The 23382-nt window shown below is 39.2% G+C and overlaps 1 protein-coding gene across 4 annotated transcripts in view; it reads right to left on the bottom strand.

Moving 5' to 3' along the window:
- The window catches only part of KCTD8 (potassium channel tetramerization domain containing 8), an 88739-nt gene extending 65706 nt beyond the window's left edge, over positions 1–23033 (bottom strand). Inside the window, exons 1-2 of one of the 4 annotated variants that reach the window (XM_080590264.1) lie at positions 22082–23033; positions 837–949 (exon numbers count right to left, since the gene is read on the bottom strand). In XM_080590264.1, the coding sequence (XP_080446390.1) occupies positions 837–949; positions 22082–22925 (957 nt within the window). In that variant the 5' untranslated portion in view covers positions 22926–23033. Of the gene's footprint in view, positions 1–836; positions 950–19219; positions 20897–22081 lie in introns of those variants that run through there. The other 3 variants (XM_080590265.1, XM_080590263.1, XM_080590262.1) reach the window with 3 other exon arrangements.
- Positions 23034–23382: the final 349 nt, after the last annotated feature.

The raw sequence follows: 23382 nt of genomic DNA, 5'->3' as shown, positions 1-23382 counted from the left end.
CTTTTGTTGCTGACTTCTTAACACGTGGCAGAATTGAATATGATCTTTTTTCTCTCAAAGAATTCTTCTTGAATTTTAATGGCTTATGATTCTCTTGTTGTCTTTGAAGAGAATATTGTTTTCCATAAAAACTCAGTTCAATATTAAGTTTCACAAAGTTAACATGACAATGAGGTAATGCTAAAGTTGCACATCTAAAGCTAGAAACTCGAGTCCACAGAATACAGGATGGGGAATAAAAATAACTGAGCATTAATTTTTAGGATAGATGCTTTCTGTGTTTTCTTAAATATTTTTCAAGTTGGATAAAATTAGCCATTTTCCCATTAATTTTTTAGGGAATTTTTCCAAGAAGAAAATTCATTAAATAATTGCATAGTAATATTAGCACAAACTATTTTATTTCAGTTTTGTAAGTTTATTGGCCCTAACTGGGAAGGACATAAATATACCTCACTACCTTAGTTGCTTTTATATGAAGTGAGGCAGAAAGTAACTGCAATAAACAAAAATATGGAGAAAAACAGACTAATATCTTTGCAGCTTTTATATTTTTGTCTGTAATAATAAATAAAAATGCATAAAGGTTTACTTTTTATGCTATAAGGGCAGCCACAACTTGGCTTTTCAGCTGGACCAAGGATTTGGATCTAAAGGAGAAACCAACAATAGTGAATGGAAACAAAGGACTTCGAGTATGTTGCAGAACTTATTCATGAAGGAATAAAAAAAAATGAAGCCTTAAACAGCGAGATCATGTATTTCAGTCTCCATTTTAAAACATGAATTGAAAGAAAGAATAAGGAAGCGTGACATTTTACAAAGAAAATACAAACCTCTTTATCTCTATTATGCCACCCAAAGAACTTACACCGCTGTGGAACAGAATGTGACCATGGGAAGTAACAGTTAAGGAATGGAAACAAGGGAACCAGCTGTTTCCATATGTCTGGCAAGACAAGATGAGAAAACAAAGACAATTAAGAAAGAACCAAAGCTGCTGTCTTTTAAAGGTTTTAATTTTGATAAAAACAGAATAAATCATAAAATGAGGTAGAGGGATTGTCTGTTAAACCCCCTGAGAACAAAGTCTTCAACTGCTGGTAGAATGCCTTCCATTTAGAAGCAATTGTATAAGGCAACAGAGACTTTTAAATTAAAATAACAACAAAACTTAAAGGTAATGAATTAAAACAAGAAAAAAGAAGAGTAAGGAGAAAACACAGTGGCAGAAAAACTAAGTGACAGCAAAGAAAGGAGTTAAAAATGCATAAAAAAATCAAAACAAAAGAAAAATAATATCACAGTCAAAAGGATAATGAACATATCTATAAGCCTCTCAAAAGGAAGATGATGGCAAACAAATAAAAAAGCTATATAGGTTCAAGTAAAGAAGGAAAAGGAAGAAATTAGGAGGACAACAGGAGTGCATAATGAATATTTTGCAGGAGTATCTGTGACAGGAAAAGCCATTCAAAATTTAATTTATGATAGGATGTTTTTCCCAAGTCCAATGAGTTGGAAGGATATCTCCCAGATGATGTTTAGAGTAATTCAAGTGTAATCTGCAAAACTCGACTGGTAAGCAATTGGATGGCATAAAAGCCGTACCAAGGAATGCTAACGTCAACGTAGCAACAGTAATAACTCCGTGTGGAGGTGACATTTCAGATCCAGGAGGAGGCAAGCAAAACATTGGGGAGGGAAAGTAGTAGTAGGAACCCATAATGAATGTGCTCTTCATGAATGTCAAGATTATCAAAACTGGATAGGTGTGACATTGTTTTGTTTTTCAAAAACACAGCCACAGTAAACCCAAGAAAATAGTCTGGAAGAGCACATTGCCTTTTTGAGGAAATAAAGCTTGGATTATGGGTGTGCAAATTTAACAAATATGTATTCCTTCTGCTTGCAAAGCCTGATTCTTGAAAGCAAACCAACTGTTTACAAATAAATCACAGATATGAGTAAAGACAAGTCATTTGGGTGGTTTGAAGAATCCTGTCATTCATTTGTTCTTCAGATCTAATCAGAACTGCCATATGAGCAAGATAAAAAACTGCTATTAGAGCAAGATGCTCACGGATTGCCTGAACACGAAGATTGCTGCTGCTTCTCCAAATGCTTAACATTGCTGTTAAAAAACATGAGAATGGCTACAAATCTACTGATGAGATAACCACATTCAAATGAGACTCTCTAATTATTTTAAAAAATATAGATGTTACGTTTCTTTGCTACTTACATTGAATGTTTACAATTTATCTTCTTTTTAAACTAGATTTTGATCTGCATACTACCCAGATTGGTTAGTGGAGCCTCTCAAAATGCAATTATGTTAATATTAAAGAAATTCTAGCAGGGGGGTACCCAGAGGGACCCTAGATCTCTGGCTACCATGTATCGTCCAGTATGTGAAACTGTGTGCTCACAACAGAAGACTGAAAGGAAGACAAACTCTGGGAGTAGTTCACCTACTCTCCGAATCCTTTTTTTCAGAATTCCCAAAGATCTACATCAAAAAGAAAATCCAAATTCATCATCTGACCACAAGATGTTTGGGAAAGAAAACAAAAGCAAGACAGAACGTAAAAAACAACAACAACAGCAGCAAGAACTCCCACCATTTTAAATATCTGCATAATACTGTTCATATAAACAAATATTAACTTTTATAAATACTGATTGTATAGATAGTATTTTTTTTCCTTAAAATACCCCAGACATTTTTCCTCTAACAGCTCTGTGCTATGTCTCCTCTTGATGGGAAGAAGGAGCCTAACTGGAAAACAAGTTTCTGTTTTACGTAAATCTTCACGGCATCATATTTATATTTGAATGCAACTGTGTTGTTTTTTTTCCTTAAAAGCGAGTAGGTATTTTTCTCAACAACCTAACCTGATGATTAGAAAAGTCAGAGGTGGGAGGTCTATATTCAGTCATTTGTTCTCTCTGATTTATAGAACTGGCAACTTCTACCTCCCACATAATTGTCCCAAGAATTAGGCTCACTTTCTAGCACAAAGTTCCTGACAAATTCCGACTTCGCACCATTTGTTGCTTTTCCTAACAAACAAGGAATAGTTTAAGTCAAATACAATTTGAGCTGCATTTTTATAGCAAGCCATCTGCATCTTCTGGCAGAATTATGTAATAAATTATAGGCAGGACTACGCTTTCTGTGAACTACAAAAAAATTACAGCAAGTAACAGCAGCACATTTTGCTAAAAGTTTCTGTGAACATCATGGTAAAAGATAGGAAAGCCAAAGGAATGTTTGCCTGCCAGCAGTATTAATGAAATTTCAGCTAGTGTGGCAGACCTAGTAAAAACCAGTGAGAGAAAAATTTGTTTTCCTGCATTTCAATTTGTTTTTATCCAGCTCATTCAGTAGAAATGTAGCAAAAAAATAAAATAAACCTGAATAAATAAGGCAGAAGCTGCATTCATTGAGGTCCCAGGAGACACCAACTTTAGTTAAATTTTCTTTAAGAAAATATATTCATGGCAGTAGTCTTCCCAGCCCCAGGCAAAAACTTTCCTGATTTTAAAATGCTTAACTCCAGTGAGCAAGATAAAGGTGGTGCAGCGAATTTATCTCCTGTAAGTATAAATTTGAATGAGACTTGAAACAATGATCTTATTTCTGAGCAAGTCCCCACCATGAAGAGACTCTTCAGGAAATCCACATAGAGAAAGGTATTTCTTTGGTAACTCTTGACTTCCTGATACCTTTTTTTCAGTCTCTTTTATACCCTCTTTCTTTCAGCTCTTTTTCATACAATCAGTTATTCCTGCATCCAGCCTATTTTTTTTTTTTTTAATTATTTCAACTGCTGCTTTTCTTTTAAGGTGTTTAATTTCTCCTGGTACTGCAAGTGACTTTTTTTGACCACAGTCTATTCATATTTGCATTTTTTCCAAAATACTCATGTCCTTATATAGGAGGATTAAAATGAGAGACAAGGGGTTGTAGGTTTTTTGTTTGTTTTTTTTTTTTTTTTGGGGGGGTCTGGTTTTTAATAACCTTATGTTTTGAAGGCCCTCACCGATAAATTTCGAACATTATACCTTAATTTCAAGTTCAATTTCAATTCCAAGCTTCCTGCTTTTACATTTTTCTCCAAGTGCGACCATACATCCAATTCCTTGCCCACCAAGTGGTCCATCTATAGAATTCAGGTCTCTCCAATTTAGGGAGAAGGATGTCACGCCAGACAGTGTCAAAGTGACTTTGCACAAGTCCAGGTAGATGACATCAGTTGCACTTCGCTTATCCACCAACACTGTAACCCTGTCACAGAAGGCCACCAGATTTGTCAGGCACGATCTGCGCTTAGTGAAGCCATGTTGTCTGTCACTTATCACTTCCATATTTTCCATATGCCATAGCATTGTTTCCAGGAATATCTGCTCCATGACCTTGCCAGGCACATAGTTCAGACTGACTGGCCTGTAGTTCCCCAGGTCTTCCTCCCCCCCCCCCCCCCTTTATAGAAATGGGGGGTTATGTTCCCCTTTTTCCAGTCAGTGGGAACTTCACTGGACTGCCAGAACCTCTCAAATATAGTGGCTTAGCAATTTCATCCGCTAGTTCCCTCAGGACCTTTGGATGCATCTCATCCCATGGATTGGAACACCTTCAGGTTCCTCGGATGGTCGCAAACCTGACCTTCTCTTACAGTGGGCACTTCTTCATTCTCCCCGTCCCTGCCTTTCGATTCTCTAAATTGGGTGGTATGGCTAAAGCCATACCTAGGAACTACCTTTCCTTCCCCCCCAAACCCCAGTCATCTCCCTCTGCTCTCCATCCCCACAGCTCCAGCACCTGGTTTTCTTGGAAAGAGAAGGAAGCTGTGTTTTTTTTTCTCTGACTTCTCAGCATAGACAACACATGGCTCAAAACTGTGAGGCAATCTGCTCTGAGTCTGGATGTATTCTCAGCTCTAACTCAATAAAATGCTTCATATGAAGTTTCTATGGATGCAATTCTTTAGGGACAGCACAGAGAAAGAGACCTGGTTCATTTCACCTACAGCCAATGCAAGCCTAGTTCAATCAGTTTGAATGGATTTTCTTTTGTACAACAGAAGAGGAGAAATAATTTACATCTTCCTTTGCACACCCATATGTGGCTGATTGTAATCCAGTCTCCTTTGCAATTCTTTGAGCTATGTATGTATAAGGAAGCACGAAATAGAAGGATTTGTTCCCCCCCGGACAAATTAAATCAATTCCCCTATCATGCACTAGTGCTAATGCACTGCCATCTAGTGTGGAAAATCAATATAACAAAAACAAAGCAAAGAAAAAAGGTTCAGCAACATGGTAGATGAAATGCTATCAGCTTCTACCAAATGTTTTGAACCTATATAAAACATTCCATTCATAATATTAGTCACTCTTCTTTAAAAATATATATATAAATCCTGCCTTTTATAGAAAACTGCTTGACTTGACAGACTGCAATGGCTTCCATTAGATTGTACTGTGTCAGGGCAGACAGGTTCATCAGAGCTCTTCATCCCTGTAGCCTCATTTGAAGTGACTTTTGTAAAGCTAAAAATAAAATTCTACAGTATTTAACAGCAAGAATTTTTTACTAAAAGACATTTTTCTTAATTAGCACCAACTTAATTTCAGACTTACAATTTCAAGGCTTTATTCTCTAACTCACAGTCTATGAGAAGCACTGCATCTTAACAGATGGACTGCACAACCAGAGATCAGGGACTCTTCAGTTTTGTCTCTGCATTAGCTGAAGATCTTCTCATATCTTTCAAGAAGATTTCTCTCAATACAGCCACAAGTTTCTGTTGTTTTGCATCCTGTGCAATTATCTACAATTGCTCAATGGACACACAAAGGACCTGACCTGTTTTGCTTGGACCAACTTTTCACTGAAGTTACGTACAAATGATATAAACCAAAAGCACATAGCCCATAATTTTACAAAAACTGCAGATTTGTTATAAAGACTGATTATCATAAACGTTATCATAAATTGTTTCTTACTTCTATAACTTGCTACAACTTCTACGTTACCACTCAGCTAATCAAGAATTTTAATTACTCAAGTAACACTGTAGTCTACCTCTTTCCCAAACTATACCATGACAGCGTTATTTAACTGGTACAGATATTCCTTATCATCCCCACCACAAGAAAATCCTGCTTCGAATTCAGGCTGAACCAATGTCTCTTAGAGGCCACATAGCTAGTTTCTGCATCTTGATTAAAATGTAGTCACTTTTTTGTCTCCAGTAATGCTGGAGAAATACTGTTAATTTGGAGGAGAGAAAAGAGAAAATGTATTTATGTGCCAGTGAGACTATTTTCCTACCCATTGAGGGGTGAAACATCATCATCTTAAAAGAGAAATATGTGGATAGAAAATCCTGTATAAAAATATAATTCATAAAGAAGAATTATAAAAAGCAGAATTACTTTAGCATAGTCTTCTATAGTTGATAATTCTTATTTATTTGATGTAGGATTTACCATTACATACAATGATTGTTAAAATCAATAATTGTATTTTGATACAATTTACATATAAATATAAACTGAACTAAATGCAAAGACCGCAAGAAGCTTTCACCCAAGATGAAACTAATAGTTCTTAGTTTATGCAAAATCATTTAGGAATTCCTTTGTGTTATAAGTCACATGGTAAAACAAATTATTTCAACACTAAACATTCTAATAATCACCAAGGATCAATGAGATATTTGTTTGACTATTTAAGAATGTATGAAAAAATAACAGGCATATGAGATATGGCAATAACATCCTGAAACATACTGGTGCAGCTATCTACTTCTTAAATGTTAATAAAAGGAAAAGAAGCAAAGTATCTTGCCAAGAATTTAACTCCTGTCAATAATTTTACAAGGAAAATACATCTCAAAGTACTTTATTTATATTCCTCCCAAACCACCACAATATGACTCAGAGTACTGAGCCAGGGTATCACATCTAGCTAATACCTTTTCTTTAAACATTTATAGATAGTTAAATATAGACACAATATAAGATATATAGATTTAAGGTTATGACATATCAGATTTAAATATTTGGAAATACTGCGTTGGTAATTTGTTACTGTAGTTCCAATGGTAATATACAAATAAAGGTAGAAAGAGTACTGAAAAGAGGTCATAGCACCAACAGACACTAAGCTCCTCATTCACATGATCATGCATAAATGAAAGGCTTTTATTTTTAAAATAAAAAGCAATTATCTGCCCCTCCAGGTTTTCTTCCTCCAGGAAGAAGGGATGACAGACATAAGCAGAGTTGTGAGATCAATTAAACTCTGGAGATGAGCCTAAAAAGTCCTGAAATGAGGAGGCTGGCCCATGCAAATCACTGAGGGGTTAAACTCCACGGCTCACTGCATCTATGACATAACACCAACTTAGGCACAGAAAGGATTTACCAAAGCCTCGTGGCTGCTCTTACTCAGGAACCCTTCCTTCCCTCTCTGCTATCGTGAACAACTGGTTTATGCATAGAATTGTCCTATCCTGGACAGAAGTTAGTTCTTTGCTTATGGAAAGAAGAAAATGGAGCTCATCGTTTTGAATGTCTAGCAGTTTCTTCTAGGTATACTACAGAAGATGAAATAGCAGGAGAAACCCATAATAAATTTCTTTTTTTGTCATAGACTGTACACAACCAAGACTTTTTCCTTTTGCATTAATTATTTGGATAATTAAAAACAACTTAAAAATACACACATTTAAACTCACTGTAACATGACAACATTTTCTTGGTAGCATCTTAGCATTTTATTGAAGATGCACCACAATGGAACATATGGTGGACATGAAGCTTTTAAACATCAATAAAAGGGAAAAAGTTCTAATGCATCTTCTTTTTCGTTCACAATTTGATAGATTTTCGTGGTAGTAAATCAGACAATGATAAAAAAAGACTTTCTAGCCACTGGAATACAAAATCACAAATACAACACTACAAAATCAAAACGGATATTCCCCCAGTGAGGTTTCTGACACTTCCCTATTAGGCCCTGGATAGCTTTAGAAATCCACTGTAGATCAGGCATATCTTATGAAGAAGGTACTTCAGTACTTACAGATAGATTAATATAAATCCAGGAGAACCACTAAAAAGTAATTCAGCATGGTTCATGTTTGCTTGATGATTTGTTTCTTAAGTTTTCCAAGCTACCAAAAAAATTCTGCTCAGCATATTTTCAGTTACTATGTAAACTGACTCAAGCTGTGCTGGGGAAAAATACAGAGGCTGAAGAGCTCAAGCAAAAATATGTCATACTAAAGAAACCAAACACCAATCAAAAATATGAAAATGAGGAAAATCCCAAAGAAATCCAAGGTGATCTGTCATATTTAAATTTTATAGGAGGTATCTATGTCTCAAGAATGGCAATGAAAGTGGTTAGAGATTTAAACAGTAGTGATTTAGTATATTTTTTTTACATGTCTTTCTTCAAGCAAAAGTTGATCAACCACCATAGTAACATCCAACATTAATTTTGTAAAATTTGTGTAAGGTACTTTCTTATTTGTGGCCTGTTCAACATTCTACGGTTCTGAATTTAAGCCAGAAAGTCCTGTAAAAAAAAACATTTTCCTGGAGTATTTGTTTCAGTTCAGACTAGATGTAAGATACAAAAAAGTAAGTAAAATGATAACGTTAAGTTCAGGTTTTGAACCTCGTGACATTCGGAGTAACCAGAATTTAAAGCTCTCTATAATCTACTTCATTTACCTGCAGCAGTTCCAATACTAAGTTAAAACACCTAGCACAGAATCACAGGGTAATTGAGGCAATCTCTAATCCAACATTCTGCTCAAAACTCAAAGCAAAAAGAAAGGTCTGGCATCTATGAGGCCAGACCAGGTTAACAGAACTTGATGCTGTTGAGTCTTGAAAACCTCCAAGGATGCCCAACATACACAGCATCACGGCACAGCCTATTCCAACGCCTGAATGCCTTAACGCAAGAGACTTTTTCCTTCTATCAAGGAACTTGTAAGTCTATTAAGAAGCTCTAAAGCTGAGTGTTACACAGCTGCTACAAGTAATATGGAATAGTCTTAATTTACTGTGTTGTAGTCTAACACCACACACCTTCCTGTACAGAAATTATGGCAACACATTCTGAACAACCAGTAATTACCCAGTAACTTGCAATAGCTTTGCTATACAGCTACTTGATAATACAGTAAATAGCTTTTACCACTATTGCTGTTGTACAGTAGTATCGCTGTTATAAACTCATTTAATTGAGCAAAATAATGACTGAGAGGTAGACACTGATAGATTTTTTTTTTTTAAAAAAAGGTGAATTTTGCTAAAAATGTCGATTTCTGTATTGCTAAACCTCCAATATAGCCACAGGATAAAGAAGTCAAACAAGTACAGTTTATTGCCAGTCATGAAGGTAAGAACCACCAAGTTTTCCAAACCAGCAACATAAACTTCAGTTCTTCTATTCCTACTGTTTGACTGGTACTCAAAGTGCAGATGGAAATTCTTCCTGAAGTTTTCTGAATTTTCTGAAAATACATTCAAGACCATATGCATTGATTTGGAGCTCAATTTTAGACTCATGCTATTCTAAAATGTGATTAATTATATGGTTCATTAAAAAGGATATCTGTTTTTGCTAGTAGCCTCACTATTGATTAAAAGAAGATAACTGTTTCCAAACAGATGTATTAAAGATTAAAAAAGTGCATCTTCTCAAACTTCAGAGTATTTTTACTGTTTTCAGAAAATGCAGCTAAGCAACCCCCCAAGCTCCTTTAAACATTTCATGCATCTTAAGTGTGACAACATAGATAGGCTTGCATGCAGTCACTTTGTCAATACTAATTAAAAATCAAGCACTTTTACATAAGTCTGAAAAGCAATTTTTTTTTCCTAGGTGTTTTGTTTCCAGGTTACCTATTGCTTATAACACAAGCTTTTTTTTCCTACTCCGTATTTTGTACCTAAATGTAAAGAATATTTGGATCAACCTTAGTAAATCAAAGATTACTATTAAATTTACACCATTTCAGCAGCACCATTGAAGAAACTCAAGTAACGTGCTTCGTCACTGAATAAACCTTTGCTAGGTATAACTCTTGCCTTCCTGGTGTCTTTGACCAGAAACCCTTGCTTTTCATGTATAATAATAACTCAAGGAGTTATTTCTCATGTATTTTGTGTCATAAGAAGTTCATGAAATTGCATGGAGGAAGGAGGGAAAAAAAAAAGCCATGAATCACTGCCCCGGGATTTCAAGGCTCTGAAGCAATCCCGTGATGGTGGCCTGCCACAAGTCCTTGGAGGACACAGCTCTTGGCTTCTCTGCTTGTAGTCCCAGAAAGCAGGCAATCACAAATTCCTTCCACCCGCTGCTGCCAGGCCTGGTTTTAAGGACCCTGGCCACCAACGTGGGACTCCTGCACAGGCCAGGATCCCATATCAGGCCCAGGACCCCCAGCAAGGCCACAGCAAGGACAGGCTCCAGCTCCCCAGAGCCCAGCCCTGGGTCCCAGGCCTACAGCCCTGCTCAGCCCACCTAGCCAAAGACACCGAGAGGCCCCCACATATTTTTGGCAGCACTGACCCACATCCAGCTCGCCCCTAGTATGTCACAAAAAACTAAAGCCTCTGAATAGACCCAAACATGTACTTGCACAGACCACGCAGGCTTTATTCATCACCTCCACAGCAAGAGGATTTAGGAATAAAGCACTGCCAGAGCTCAGCCACCAGGGATGTGATTAGACAGGCAGCATTTACCCTAATCTCTTCTACAGCAAGTGCCTTCTTCTTCCTGTAATTAAATGTGATCACAGATGCAGTTATTTAGGGGCATAATTTCACCAATTTAGACACCAAACTACTTCCATTGCAGGTGGAAAATACAAGTAATGAAAGGGTGCAAGCGAAAATGTGAGTGTTGTTATGACTGGAGGCCAGGCTGATGGCTAATGATTATATGAATATATATAATCCTGGCAGGTTATGGGATAAAACAAAAATTCAATCAGTACTCAAAATGTCACATACTAAATAACCCATACATTTCTGAAAAGTTTGTATCTTTTATCTTATGGAGTTACAGCGTTATTCTAAAGCTTACAGATATTGTTAGCTTTTATTCTCAATTTTTGGAGGGGGGGATGATAGCTTAAGGATATACATTTTGTCTATCTTTGTCTGTAACATTTAGAAATGCTATATTCATTTATTATATCCCCAGAGACAAACTGACAGCATGAAAAGATTTCATGTGAAAAAAGAAGATGGTCAGAAATTGATGTTTGAGTCATGACAAAACAAACACGTAGCAGCTATGTTTACCTTTCTAAGGAATTGCTAACATAGAAAATTAAACTCCACAGGTATTAGGAAAGTAAAAATTGCAAGCGGGATTACAAATTAGTGTTCATAGTTATATTCCTTTCACATTTTTTGTTATTGTTTTAATATGATAAGGCATATGCACATACACAGATACTGACAGTTCCTGCTCTCAAGAAGTGGTTCTGAGAATGGATGCCACTGAAAAACGAAGGTGAGGGGTTTAACGCCAAAAATTTGGATACAAGAGGACAGATCCAACCTTACTTAAACAACCATCCCATTCTATCTTGCATCACACATAGCTGAATTTTTTTGATATTTTTTTCCTGAAGTCCAAGTAGCTTCAGTAATATTGATCACACTCTTACAAGATTGCATGCAGTTATTTTTAGAAGGATGAAATGAGTGATATTTTTATTCCTAAACACTGGAAAGAGACAAAAATAGGTGAAAAGGCAAGAGTAACCATGCCTCTACTTTGTTTCAGATCAACTAAAAAGCCACAGTAGGCATTAACAGAAATAGTAACAGCTGTCTGCAAACAACAATACTGAGAAGTTACTGGGTATAAATGGGTGACTTAAGAAAAAGGGAAAGAAACTGTCTTTATTAAGAAAGACTAGCAGAAAATGTTGTTTAGCTTTAATGCGTAGACAATACAGTGGAGAAAGACAACCCTGATAAATTTTCCAGACTTACTTTATCTGCCTTCTAACACTTTTGTAGTTTGTTTTTATATTATTTAGTATTCATGAATTCCAATGAGAACAAAAGAACCTTGGATTAAAGACCACAAGCATTACAGAATACTTCTACTTACACATAATAGATATTTATCATTACTCTGAAAGTTTTGCTGGTATGGTGGTTTTAGTGGAGATTTGATTAGTAGGCAGGAAAAAAAAAACAAAACCAAAAACATCTTGTTATAATAAACTGTTTTTAAGTTATGAAAACATATTGAAAAGAACTATATCATAGCTTTTTATATGCAATTCTGGACCTCTTTAAGATCAGTCATCCTTAAAATATATTTCACTACATACAAATATTGGCACCACCCCTTTTTTATTATACTTACAAAGGGTCAAATAATGCATATACTTCACAGACTCTCCAAGTTACATTCACGCTCTAGTTCAGCTATTACGGAACACAGTTAGGAAGGAATAAGTAGATTTCTCTTTCGCATTTTGATATTAGAAATACTGTGAATCTAAACTTTCAAAATCTGTAGCTGAGCTAATGTTTTTTCACTGAAACTAGATATATTTGGAAAACAAAACCAAACTTGCATGTCCTGTCAATAAGGCATAATAGTTTAAATACATGGTCCAGTGCATACCACTACCAAACTTTCATCTTGATGTGACTTGTATCCAGCCTAGTCAGAGCAGGGTAAGAAAATTACATGCAAGCTTTAGATTCTCAGTTCTGGAGCAAGTGGTGGAATTGAGGCAATTAGCTGAACAGAAAGATGAAGGAAAAATGCAAAGCACGGGGGAAGGAGAGAAACTGACAAATAGAAAAAAAGATGAGCAAGTCTGAGATGAGAAGCAAGTATGGAAATAAGCAGCAAACAGACAAAGGTGGAAAATGTTTAATAAACATCCTCTGGATATACTTACGTCAAACAGAAACTGAAAATCAGCCCTAGAGACTCTTACATCTCTCCAGGACAGGGGGAAATTAAAAAAAAAAAAAAGAATTCTACTTTTACTAGGTGACATAGTACCCACTGAGCCCACTTATGGTTGTTTTTTCATATACAGCTTGTCATCACCAAGTAGGTAAATGAAATCAAGACAAGGAAAAGTGAACTGATCTTCCAAAAGAAAATTCTTCCTCTTAATAAGTTCGTTTATTCTGGGAAATTGCTTATTTGTGCAAAAGGATAAGAATACCTTGTGTTTGAGCATTTAAAATCGTACTGCATATGTCCACTTTAATTCTTTTGTACCTTAAACTGCGACCATCAGATAGGATAGACATGGGTATTTCATTAGTAATCTGAATAAAGAAAGGAGCTTGCTAACTCTGCTGGGGAAAAACTTTTGAATCACGAACAATGTTGCCAGATTATATACCTCTGAGTATCATTAACCATGTGTGTATACATGATACATATACCTATGCATATAGACATGCTTGCATTAGAATTTAGACATGAATTTCTTCTTATTATTTAACAAATTTAAAAAGCTTCACAGATATCCAAGAGCTATACAAAATATTTACTGGTTAAAAGCCTCTGGAATGATAGCACACTTTAATACCTTCCATAGAATACACTTACATAGTTATAAACCTTGAAAGAACCTACCAACATCCATGTTCAACAATGTATATACACAACAATTTCACTATTATCCTAAGTTGCAGAAGTCTGTTTACAACAAAATGTGACAAGAGTCCCTGAGCACCAACTCCTCTCTCTCTGGGAGTATTTGTTAATACCACTAAAGAGTAAATCCCAGTAAGGATGAAGAAGAAAAGATACAAAACACATCTGAAGGTTTTAACAAATAAATAAAATATACTGCCTGATTTCATTTCTGAATTACATCTTTGTGCTAATGCAAAGAGAACATCTCTACATATTATGTACAGTAAAACTGAACGCATGCTAAATAAAGAGCTGGAATATTTAATTTCATTAATAAAAAATAATGACAGTGTTGATTTCTCTTTAGTTTTTCATCCCTCTCTTTCTCCCCCAAAGAAAACATGCAGCATATCTACTTCTATGCATTAGTTACTCTTGCTGCATGTACTTGCACTTTGGATTGAGTTGTTTGTCTCTGGACTGTTATTCACAGTGTTGTAAAAGTGTTGTCGAATCCCCTTCAAAAGGAATTTCTATTACTTTTTTATTCTATAATCCATTATGGTTTTCCTTATTCGCTAAGTGCATATCATTGAAACAGAAAAGAAGTCGGGCACAGTGTACACAAGCACTACAAAGCAAACCTGACAAGCACACACAGCCCAGAGGCAGCAGAAGCCGCCTGGAGGCGGAGGCAATCCCCCGAGGCAGTGGCTCCTGTCTCTGCGCCTCCTTTGCTCAGAGCCCCTGCAACAGAGTTCAGGAATATGAGAACAATGAGAAAGGGAACAACTGAATTTTGACCAGGAGAAATGGCGATGAATGAATCACTGAGAGCAGTCCTCCCACTGCTTATGGCCTGGCTGGCACGCATAGGGTAAAGAATGGGTAAATACGTTGCTCCCAACCTTGGAAAGACAAGATAGAAGTCATACCATAAATATGAAATAATACTTGCTTAAACATTTTTAAACCATTGTATTCATCTCTTCGCTAAAAATGGGAAACATTCATTGACACCACTGTGATATTTACATGTGTGGTGAAGTCCTGAAAATATTTAGAGATGTGATTACATAAGCGGAGTGGCACCTTGCAGCTAGATGCACCCTTTCATTTAAATGTCTTCTGAACCTAAACTATCAAAACGTAACAAAGTTTTGTTACCACATTCTGATAAAACGCAACCAAAATTGAATGGTTGCATTCAATTCTTTTACAAGTGCCATGAAAATTATAAATCATCACTGCTTGCCTCCTGCCAGGATTTTGTGTACTGGAAACAATTATGACACTAAATAATTACTCATGTAATTTGAATTTCACTTTGATGTAAAAGACTAGTGCAAGACTATTTGGTGCTTCGGTCCCAGTGAAGGTCTATCTCTCAGCTGTGAATGGGGCTTGAGTGTGAGTTTCACACACTATTTGTATGATTAATCCCATTTAGGTTAAAAAAAATTTAAAAAACACTGAACAATCCTTAATGTATATGAGACAAAAGCTAAATATGCAAAGGTCATTACTGATTTAAAAATAAAAAAATACAAGTAATGCAAAATATTTAAAGAGACGTAGTTAAACTCTACTGAGAATGATAATTTCATTTCAGACCTAGCACTTTTTTCTCCTAACATTTAGTTAATATATGAACTTTAATTAGAATATAAATTACCTCTTCTCAAAAAGAACATGCAGTTTTATCATGCTAGAGTGAACAACCTCCCCAGGAAATCCATCATGAAGCATTTGATTTGCTAAAGAAAAATGAAGTTTTGCCAGGTAATTTTTTAAAGGATTTTCCATTGGACTTGTGGCTCAATTTAAGAGCCATGATTTGAGAGTGCCATTACTATTCCTGCCACTTTAAGTAAGAAAAGTCTAGCAATGAGAAATGAAATAGTCATCCTCAGATACAAAAATATCAATATCTGCTTGCCAAGTTAAGATGTTATCTGGTATAGTGACTCCAGCTTTCCTCAACAATTAAATCAAGCCAAACAACCTCCAACCAAATAATCAGCCTGTAGTGTGGAAAAACCCTGTAAATATGACCTTGGTCAACTCAACTCTGTAATAGACTTCTTACATGACTCTGGCAGTAGAGTAATCCAAAAGTAGAGATAAAAAATGAGATGGAAGACCAGAGCAGGGCCGTGTTATTCACTTCTGCAGAGACACCCAGGATGTGCCTAGCTGCTGAGAGAACAGAGCAATGCTGGCTGGGGGCTGTACCAGGCACCACGCTGGTCCTGGTCACCCCACAGGAGTGAAATGGATGCATACCACCTTCCATACTTTCCTTCTTTGTCCTAGATACCTGCCTCAACAAAGACCTCACCCTTAAGCTGATAACACACCAAAATGTGACTGATTATTTCTGGATGGTTTGTTCAGATCATGCTGATGTTCAGCTGGGCCACAAAGAGTGCCCTTCTTAGGCTTAGGTTAGTGGAAACCACTTCAGTCTTTCCTCACGCCCGTAGCATTTCATCTTTGAGAGCTGGCTGACAGGCTTTTCATTTCTGAGGAAATATGTTTAAATGCAGAACTGTGGCAGAAAGAGGATAACGTGAGTATTGTTGAGCTCCCTCTTTGTGCAGCGCTCAGTGAATTTTTGCACACCACACAAATTCTCATCACAGCATAATGAATTCCATATTTGCTGCAAAGGAGAAAAGCAGCAGTGAAATTACCAGCCATATCACACTGTGAAAGCAAATACGTTTCAAAATATGTTTTATTAGCAGTAATGTTTTAATTTTAAATCATGATGTTGGAGCAGTATACTATGAAAAACTTTTGTACACAAATTCTGCGTTTGAACAGTAGATAACTAGAAATTCATGTTGACAATAAAGAAAAAAATAAGATATGATTTGCTCATTCCACTGTCAAAATGTAAACATTTCCCTGCAACCACTGTCATAAATCCTTGAAAATACATGAAGTGATCTGACACCAAGAAGCAGTTTTCCTGCAAAATATTAGAGAACCAGCAAAGTCAGCTTCTCCAGCATTGTAACTTCGTTCCCAACCAATGCATAAGAAGTATAAGTCTGGAATAGTTATCAAAACTAGTCTATTTCCATTTCCAAATACCAGAAATAATAGCTGCTTGTATCAAGGAATCTGTTACTCATCTAGTAGTAATCCTAGTATATAATACCAGGACAGATGTTTCCTCTGACAATCCCCAATTTTACTTTTAAAATACTGTGCAACAGTTCCAATCCTCAGTTCCAAACATTAAAGCAGTTATACAGTACTTAAAAATTTAACTTTATTTTAATAAGAGCAGAATGTAGATATAATGATTAAAGCTCAATCACAAATCATTGTATTGAGTCTTGCATACTTCTATTTGAATTTAAGAAAATCAAAAGGTTGCCGGTATCATTTTTAGTGCAGTGTCTTTACACACTAGCTGTAGAGAAACTCTGGTTTTCATTATCTATTGAAAAGCAGAATTTGTTCTAATTCCTTTTTAATTTCATATCTTAAAAAAAATCAGTCCCTGAAATTGAGTCTGTAGATTGAAATGATGACTGAAATTAGAATATCAATTTCAGTACTCTGGATTATTTCACTATGTCAAATGGTGGCATAAGGAAGATATTCTCATAATAGTAATTTATGACTGTATGCTTTGATTCATCCTTTTAAGTTCAGGGACATACATTTTGGAAGATGTCAAGATAAAGCATACTATTATTTATATATTTTTAAACAATATTAGAGTTAACTGGACTAATAAGCAGAATATCCTGAAGTTGTATGTCAATTCTCTGAAGTCACAGGACAACTTACAAAGTCACTAAGTTCTAAAAAGCGTCACGCAATAGTCCTACCAGGACCAACATTCCTAGATTCTGATACTGTCAGAAATCTAAAGCCTTCCTACATCACACTGCATCATAGCAGGGAGACGTGATGGATTAAATACACCAACAATTTCCACTCAAATCTTTGAGACTCTGATTCAGGCTCAGAAAAAATAGCCCACCTTCACGTTCCACAGAGAAGCAATATCCTTATTTTACTTTTGGTTTAGTCTCCTTTCTCTTCCAAGCCTAGCAAGTTCCAGGTATTCATTCCATACATAAAAAGGGAGGTTAAAAAAAGTATCAAAGACACACTCCATGTAGCAAAAACACTACCAAATAGTGATGGATGAAGAGCAGCTTGGCATTGCCACAGAAACCACCCACAAGATGGATCTCCTAACACTGTTTCCTCAGAGCAGTTTAGGGTTACCTGCCAACACACCGCCCCCTAGCTATCCCAGTGGGATGTTGAACTCGATTTGACATTTACAGAACAATTAACATCTCAAGCTATTTTACCTACGTTTTTTCTCCATGTTTCAATCATCACCTCCTGTTTTCTTCTCCTCTGTATTACAAAGATATAAACAATGAGGTGGTGGTGTGGTATTTTGTTTACTTGTTTGTTTTTGAGGTCGGAGTGGTTTTCTTTTTTTCATTGTTTCCAACAGATTATTCCACTAATGATTAGGAAATTATTAACACTTGTTTATGACAATTTCCAGAGACACCAGTGTAATCTCTGCGTACTATGACCGAGCAGAAAATAAGTGCCATAAATTCATGCAAATGTCACCTGTTATGAATAAAAATAAAAGACACGGAAACAAAATGTCACGTGAAACAGGGATATTGAAACAGAATACGACAGTTTTTTCATGAAATATTACTGTCTTCTTCTTACAGTATGCATGTCAATTCAGAGTGGATCGCTTCCAGCTGAGCATGATGCTCTCAACACCCATAAGTCAGATTGTGTAGCAGATGTTAAATGTAAAATCCATTAAGACCAATTAGATTCTACAGAAGAAAAAAATATAGTAATAGCATGCACAGACAATTCTACATTACACAATAGCACCAAGAGATACAGTGAACCACAAAAGAAAGGCAAAAGCTTAAAAATGTAAATTACACAAAATCCTTAAAAAGAGACCTGCTAACAGGGTTTGCTAAGTTGTCTGCAGCCATGTGAAGTATGGTCTCCTTGCTTCTGGTCTTCCATCTCCATCTAGATGGAACTTCTGTGAGGGCTATCTCCTATGCACACTGACAGGTAATTAACTAAAACAGTGGTCCACATGATGGCCTGAAACTAACGCAACAAAAGAGCTTGAGCCTCTTTCCCAAACTGCAGATGCGTTTCATACTGTGTTAACAGAATCAAATCACTCTCCCATGGGTTAAGGTCTGTAAGCTTCAATAGCCCTAGTTAGTCTTCAGACTCTGAGCAAGTATAGCTCAGAGCTGAGCTACTGGGAAGAAAAAAAAGGAAAAGTGATGCGCTCTAGTAGAGCCCTTTCAATACCACATTAAAAGCTACCAATTTTATCGGCCATTAGGAGACAGAGTTTGTAATAGATACATGGAACTGATCTGTTGAGCACTTTCCAGAACTGAGCCATCAATATGTAGTAATTGTGGAGACAAATGAAGCAGTCACTGCATAGGTGATAGTTTGCACACCACTGAAGGCAAGTAATTATTTAAAAAAAAAAAAAAAAGAATTATGCACACTAAGGAAGCCTGTCTCTCTACGCATCAGGACATGTTGCCAAAGTCTAAAGCATCAGCTCAAACAATCCCTGGTTCTTGAATCAGATTTGAATCAAATAATCCATCCATGGATACTAAGCAATCTAAAAACTAACTAAATTATGTTTAGTACCCAAAGTGAATTTCATCTGTCACAACATTTCAGAAAGTGGAAATTATTTTCTTAAAAAGTGAGATGGGTCTTTTCAATTCAAAATACAGAAGATAGAGACACACTAGAAACAGACCTGAAATTCATTTCCCAAAGCAGAGATTAAAGGCTACCTTTGGCCTTCAAATGTTCCTTAGTAGCTTGGGAAGAAACTCATTCAGCTTGTCCTGATCTAAGGCAATGGCTAGAATGTGTATATCCTCATGTATTTTTCCACACTTTCAGAATTGTCCACAAGTCCTCGGGAGAAACAGTTGGAGAGAAAAATGTGTGGCTGCTATGGAATTACAAACCAATAACTAATATAGCTGCTGGTCACAGGTGTTCATGATGTGTACAAAGCTGTCTTTATGTGAGTGAATAAACAAATACGGTCCTGGCAAATGGTCTTGGAGAGACCACAGCCAGTAACCTTGACCAGTCTTCTCCCCCCAGTATACAGCAGCAGGGCAGGCTTTCAAGGTTTGCTGTCCCTTCAATGGATTCTTATGCAGGAGTCAGAAGCTACAGAAAGCACCCAATCCATCCAGAGCCCTCCATTATAAAGCATTGTTTTATCAGAGACTCCGTCAACTGGACATTTAGTCAGTTAAAAAGAAAAATAATCCCTAAGGCATTACTTCAGACATTGTGCTCTGCCTGTTTCTCTTCCCATTTGGATGTTGTTTTTCTTTTTTGTTTGTTTATTTTTTAAGTTATCTCAACATTGTTACATTTTGGAAGAGTCTATCATATAATCATACAGAAATGTATAAAGTTACATTAAGCAAAGGTTGCCAAACTAGGCTACAAAAATTAAAACGTGTTCCCCTTCTTTTAAGCCTACTTTAGCTCAGCCATTGTTTGCACCCAGGATTAGGGAAAAATAATAACATTAGGCAAAAACTGAAGTTTTCATTTACCAAATTAAGTAATTAACTACCTGTTTTACTTGTTATAACATGGTAAGCTGGAAGCCAAAAAAGAAATCGTGGTGTACAACATCCAATTCATCCCTGGCATGATTCCACATAAATCAGTGGCATTACACCGGGGATTAATTTGGAATGCTGATCTGAATTAGAGCACTGTTCTATACAGCAACCTCATCATAACACACACACAAAAGAATCCAAAACATTGTAAGCATCACAAATGCACACAAATAATTAGGCACATAAAAAAAAACCTATGTCTGAGCAAACAGAACAGGCTATTTCATAGTCTTGATAGCAACAATAAGGAATTTCTACTATTTTGAAAATTAGTACGTCCCTTTCTTCAGAAAGGAAAATTAATTAATGCATATTTTACATGATTAAGTCCACCCAGAAGAAAGTAAAGCTCCTCTAACAACTCAGTTTTCACATCTCCTAATCAGATATGATCAGCTTGATGGGTTACATAATGAATCTTCAAAAGCTGTTTTAACATAGTTTTGAAGACTGAAGAACTGAAGTTTGTTCACCAAAGGGTGGTCACCACCTATATAACATAGAGCAACGTGAACTATTGAATGACTTTCTCCTCCCAATAGAAAGCCATTCACATCTCCCTCCTCTATTAAATCCTGTGCACAGGTCCGGTTTTGCATACAGAACAGGTTGCTTCTGTTTAGCCCCACTCCTGGTGGGGTTTGGGTTTGTGTATCTCACCCAGGGGCAGATGGATGCTCAACAAGAGCGCTTCTCCTGCCCTCAGGCAGCAGGAGACCACACAAAGGCAGAAGGAACAAGGTAGGGGATGGAGAACAGCAGGGCTCTCTTAACTCCGCAAACACAGCAGTAAGGTTTAAGGCTAACCTCTGCTGCCTTTCAGAGACAGATCTCTGCCAAGGGCTGGTGTTTTCCATCCAGCTGCTATTTCAGCAGTCCAAACCCCTGCCCTACAGAGGGCTGAGTACTTCGTAAGACAGAAACCCAGCATTCTCCATCACTTGATTCCCCTATTTGCGAGTGACCCGCAACCTTTAAGGCTACGCAGAGCCAACAAGCAGAGTTACTTAAGAGCCGTGTACACACCACAGAGTTTTTGTGTATACATTTGGGTTTTTTCCTCCCTTGGAGCCAGGCTCCTTCTTGCTCCCCCGGGACATGGCTCTGCCTTTGCTGCCCTCATCGGGAGCACGCCCGCTGCCAGCAGCGTGCTTACTCCGCAGCTAACAAGAGCTGAAGGCAACGTAGTAATGAAATATTAAAAACCCTTCCTCTCTCCCTGCTCCAGCGGCGCAGTCCCCGCACCATGGAGCGGCGCAGCCAGCACTGGGACCCGCCGCGATGCCCCGCGGGGAGACCCCGACACTGGGCAGGGGGGCTGCTCCTCCCCAGAGCACATTCGCCTCCAAAAGGTGCGAACAGCCCCGATTTCTCCAACTGGGTCTTGGGGGGGGGGGGGGGGGGGAGAACCGCTCCCGTCTGGACTCCGGACATCAGGCAGCCCCGGGCTCCCCCCTAGACAAAGTACCGTGGCAGTGACAATGCTTAAAGAGGGGTCGCAGCCCCATTTTTCCCCCAGTTACACGTTGCTGCGGGACAGCACGACGTTTTTAGGGTATTTTTTTAGGGGGCGGGGGGGCAGCAAGGTGCTTTTGTTTTTTATTCAGGGGAGCGGGGAGGCAGCTTTAAGCGGCCGCCGGACGCCGCCGCGCACCCCCCCGGGGGCAGCACTTACTGAAGAAGATGTACTCGGTGTAGCTGCTCCAGATCTTGTCGTCCCTGTACTGGTTGATGAAGGCGGCGGTGCCGGTGGAGTTGCAAGCCACCATGTGGAAGCCCGCCTCGGAGAGCCGGTCGAAGGCTTGCTCCAGGTAGGTGAACTTGAGGTAGAAGCGGGAGGTGTACTTCTCGGGGGGGCGGTCGGGGTCGCGGCTCTCGTTGAGGGTCTCGCCGAAGACCTCCTTGGCCAGGGCGATCCTGCCGCACACCATGATGCGGGCGACGCGGCGGAACTTGGCGTCCGCCTGGTTGTCCCGCACCGTGGTGTAGGAGCCGCGGTAGCCCACGGTGAGGAAGCCCGAGCGCTTGTCCAGCGCCGCCCGCTGCAGCCGGTCGCTGCTGCCCTGCGAGTTGCTGTCCTCCAGGTCGCTCTGGCAGCCCTCGTCGTTGAGCGAGCTCTGCTTGGTGACCTTGGGCGACAGCAGCTTCACCAGGTCGCCCAGCTGGAAGTACTCGGCCTCCCGCAGGAGCCGCTCCTTCTCGGGGAAGTGCTCGGGCAGCGCCAGCTGCTTGTCCCGCAGGTAATCCAGCACGTACCTGAAGAGGAAGCCGTCGCGGTCGATGAAGAAGCGCGCCCGGCTGTCCCTGGGCAGCTGGCGGGCCGCCGCCGGGCCGCCCCGGCAGGGCGAGAACATGGTGGCCAGCGTGCTGTCCGGGACGCTGAGCAGCGTGGAGTGCCTCGTCACGTACACCTGGCCCCCCACGTTCAGCTCCACCACCTCGGGGAACGGCGAGCCCGACGGCCCCGACACCATGTCGCTGATGGGCAGGATGCTGCCGCCCGCCTCCTTCAAAGCCATGGCTGCGAGCGGGCGGGCGGGCGGCCGCGAAGGAGGGTCTCCCTCCTAAAAAAGGCGGCCTCCCTCCTTCCCTCCCTGCCTGCCTCCCTCCCTCCACCCACCCCACCCCTCCTCCTTCCCCGCCGCGCCCGGAAGCGCCTGGACGGAGCCGCCGCTCTCCGGCTCCGCCGCGGGGCGCGGCGCCGGCCCTCACCTGCCCCGCGGCGCCCCCTCGCCGCCCCGCCGCCGGGACGACCCTGCCCGGCCCGACCCTGCCCGGCCCAGCACGGCTCGGCCCGGCCCCGCCTCGCCCCGCCCGGCCCCGGGGGGTCCGCAGCAGCCCTGGCCCCGCGGCCGAGCAGCCCCCGGAGCCGGCTGGCACTTGGCGAAGCGCTGCCGCGCTGCCAAGCACGGCCCAGGGGAGAGCCAAGCCCCTAGCCCGGCTCCTCCCCTTCGCCTCGGCTGCCGGGTGGCTTTT

Source organism: Anser brachyrhynchus (assembly GCF_964034855.1).
Source record: "Anser brachyrhynchus genome assembly, chromosome: 4".
In the NCBI taxonomy this organism is placed as follows: domain Eukaryota; kingdom Metazoa; phylum Chordata; class Aves; order Anseriformes; family Anatidae; genus Anser; species Anser brachyrhynchus.
The sequence above is the reverse complement of the archived record's forward strand: the minus strand, read 5'-3'. Positions and strand labels throughout refer to the sequence as shown.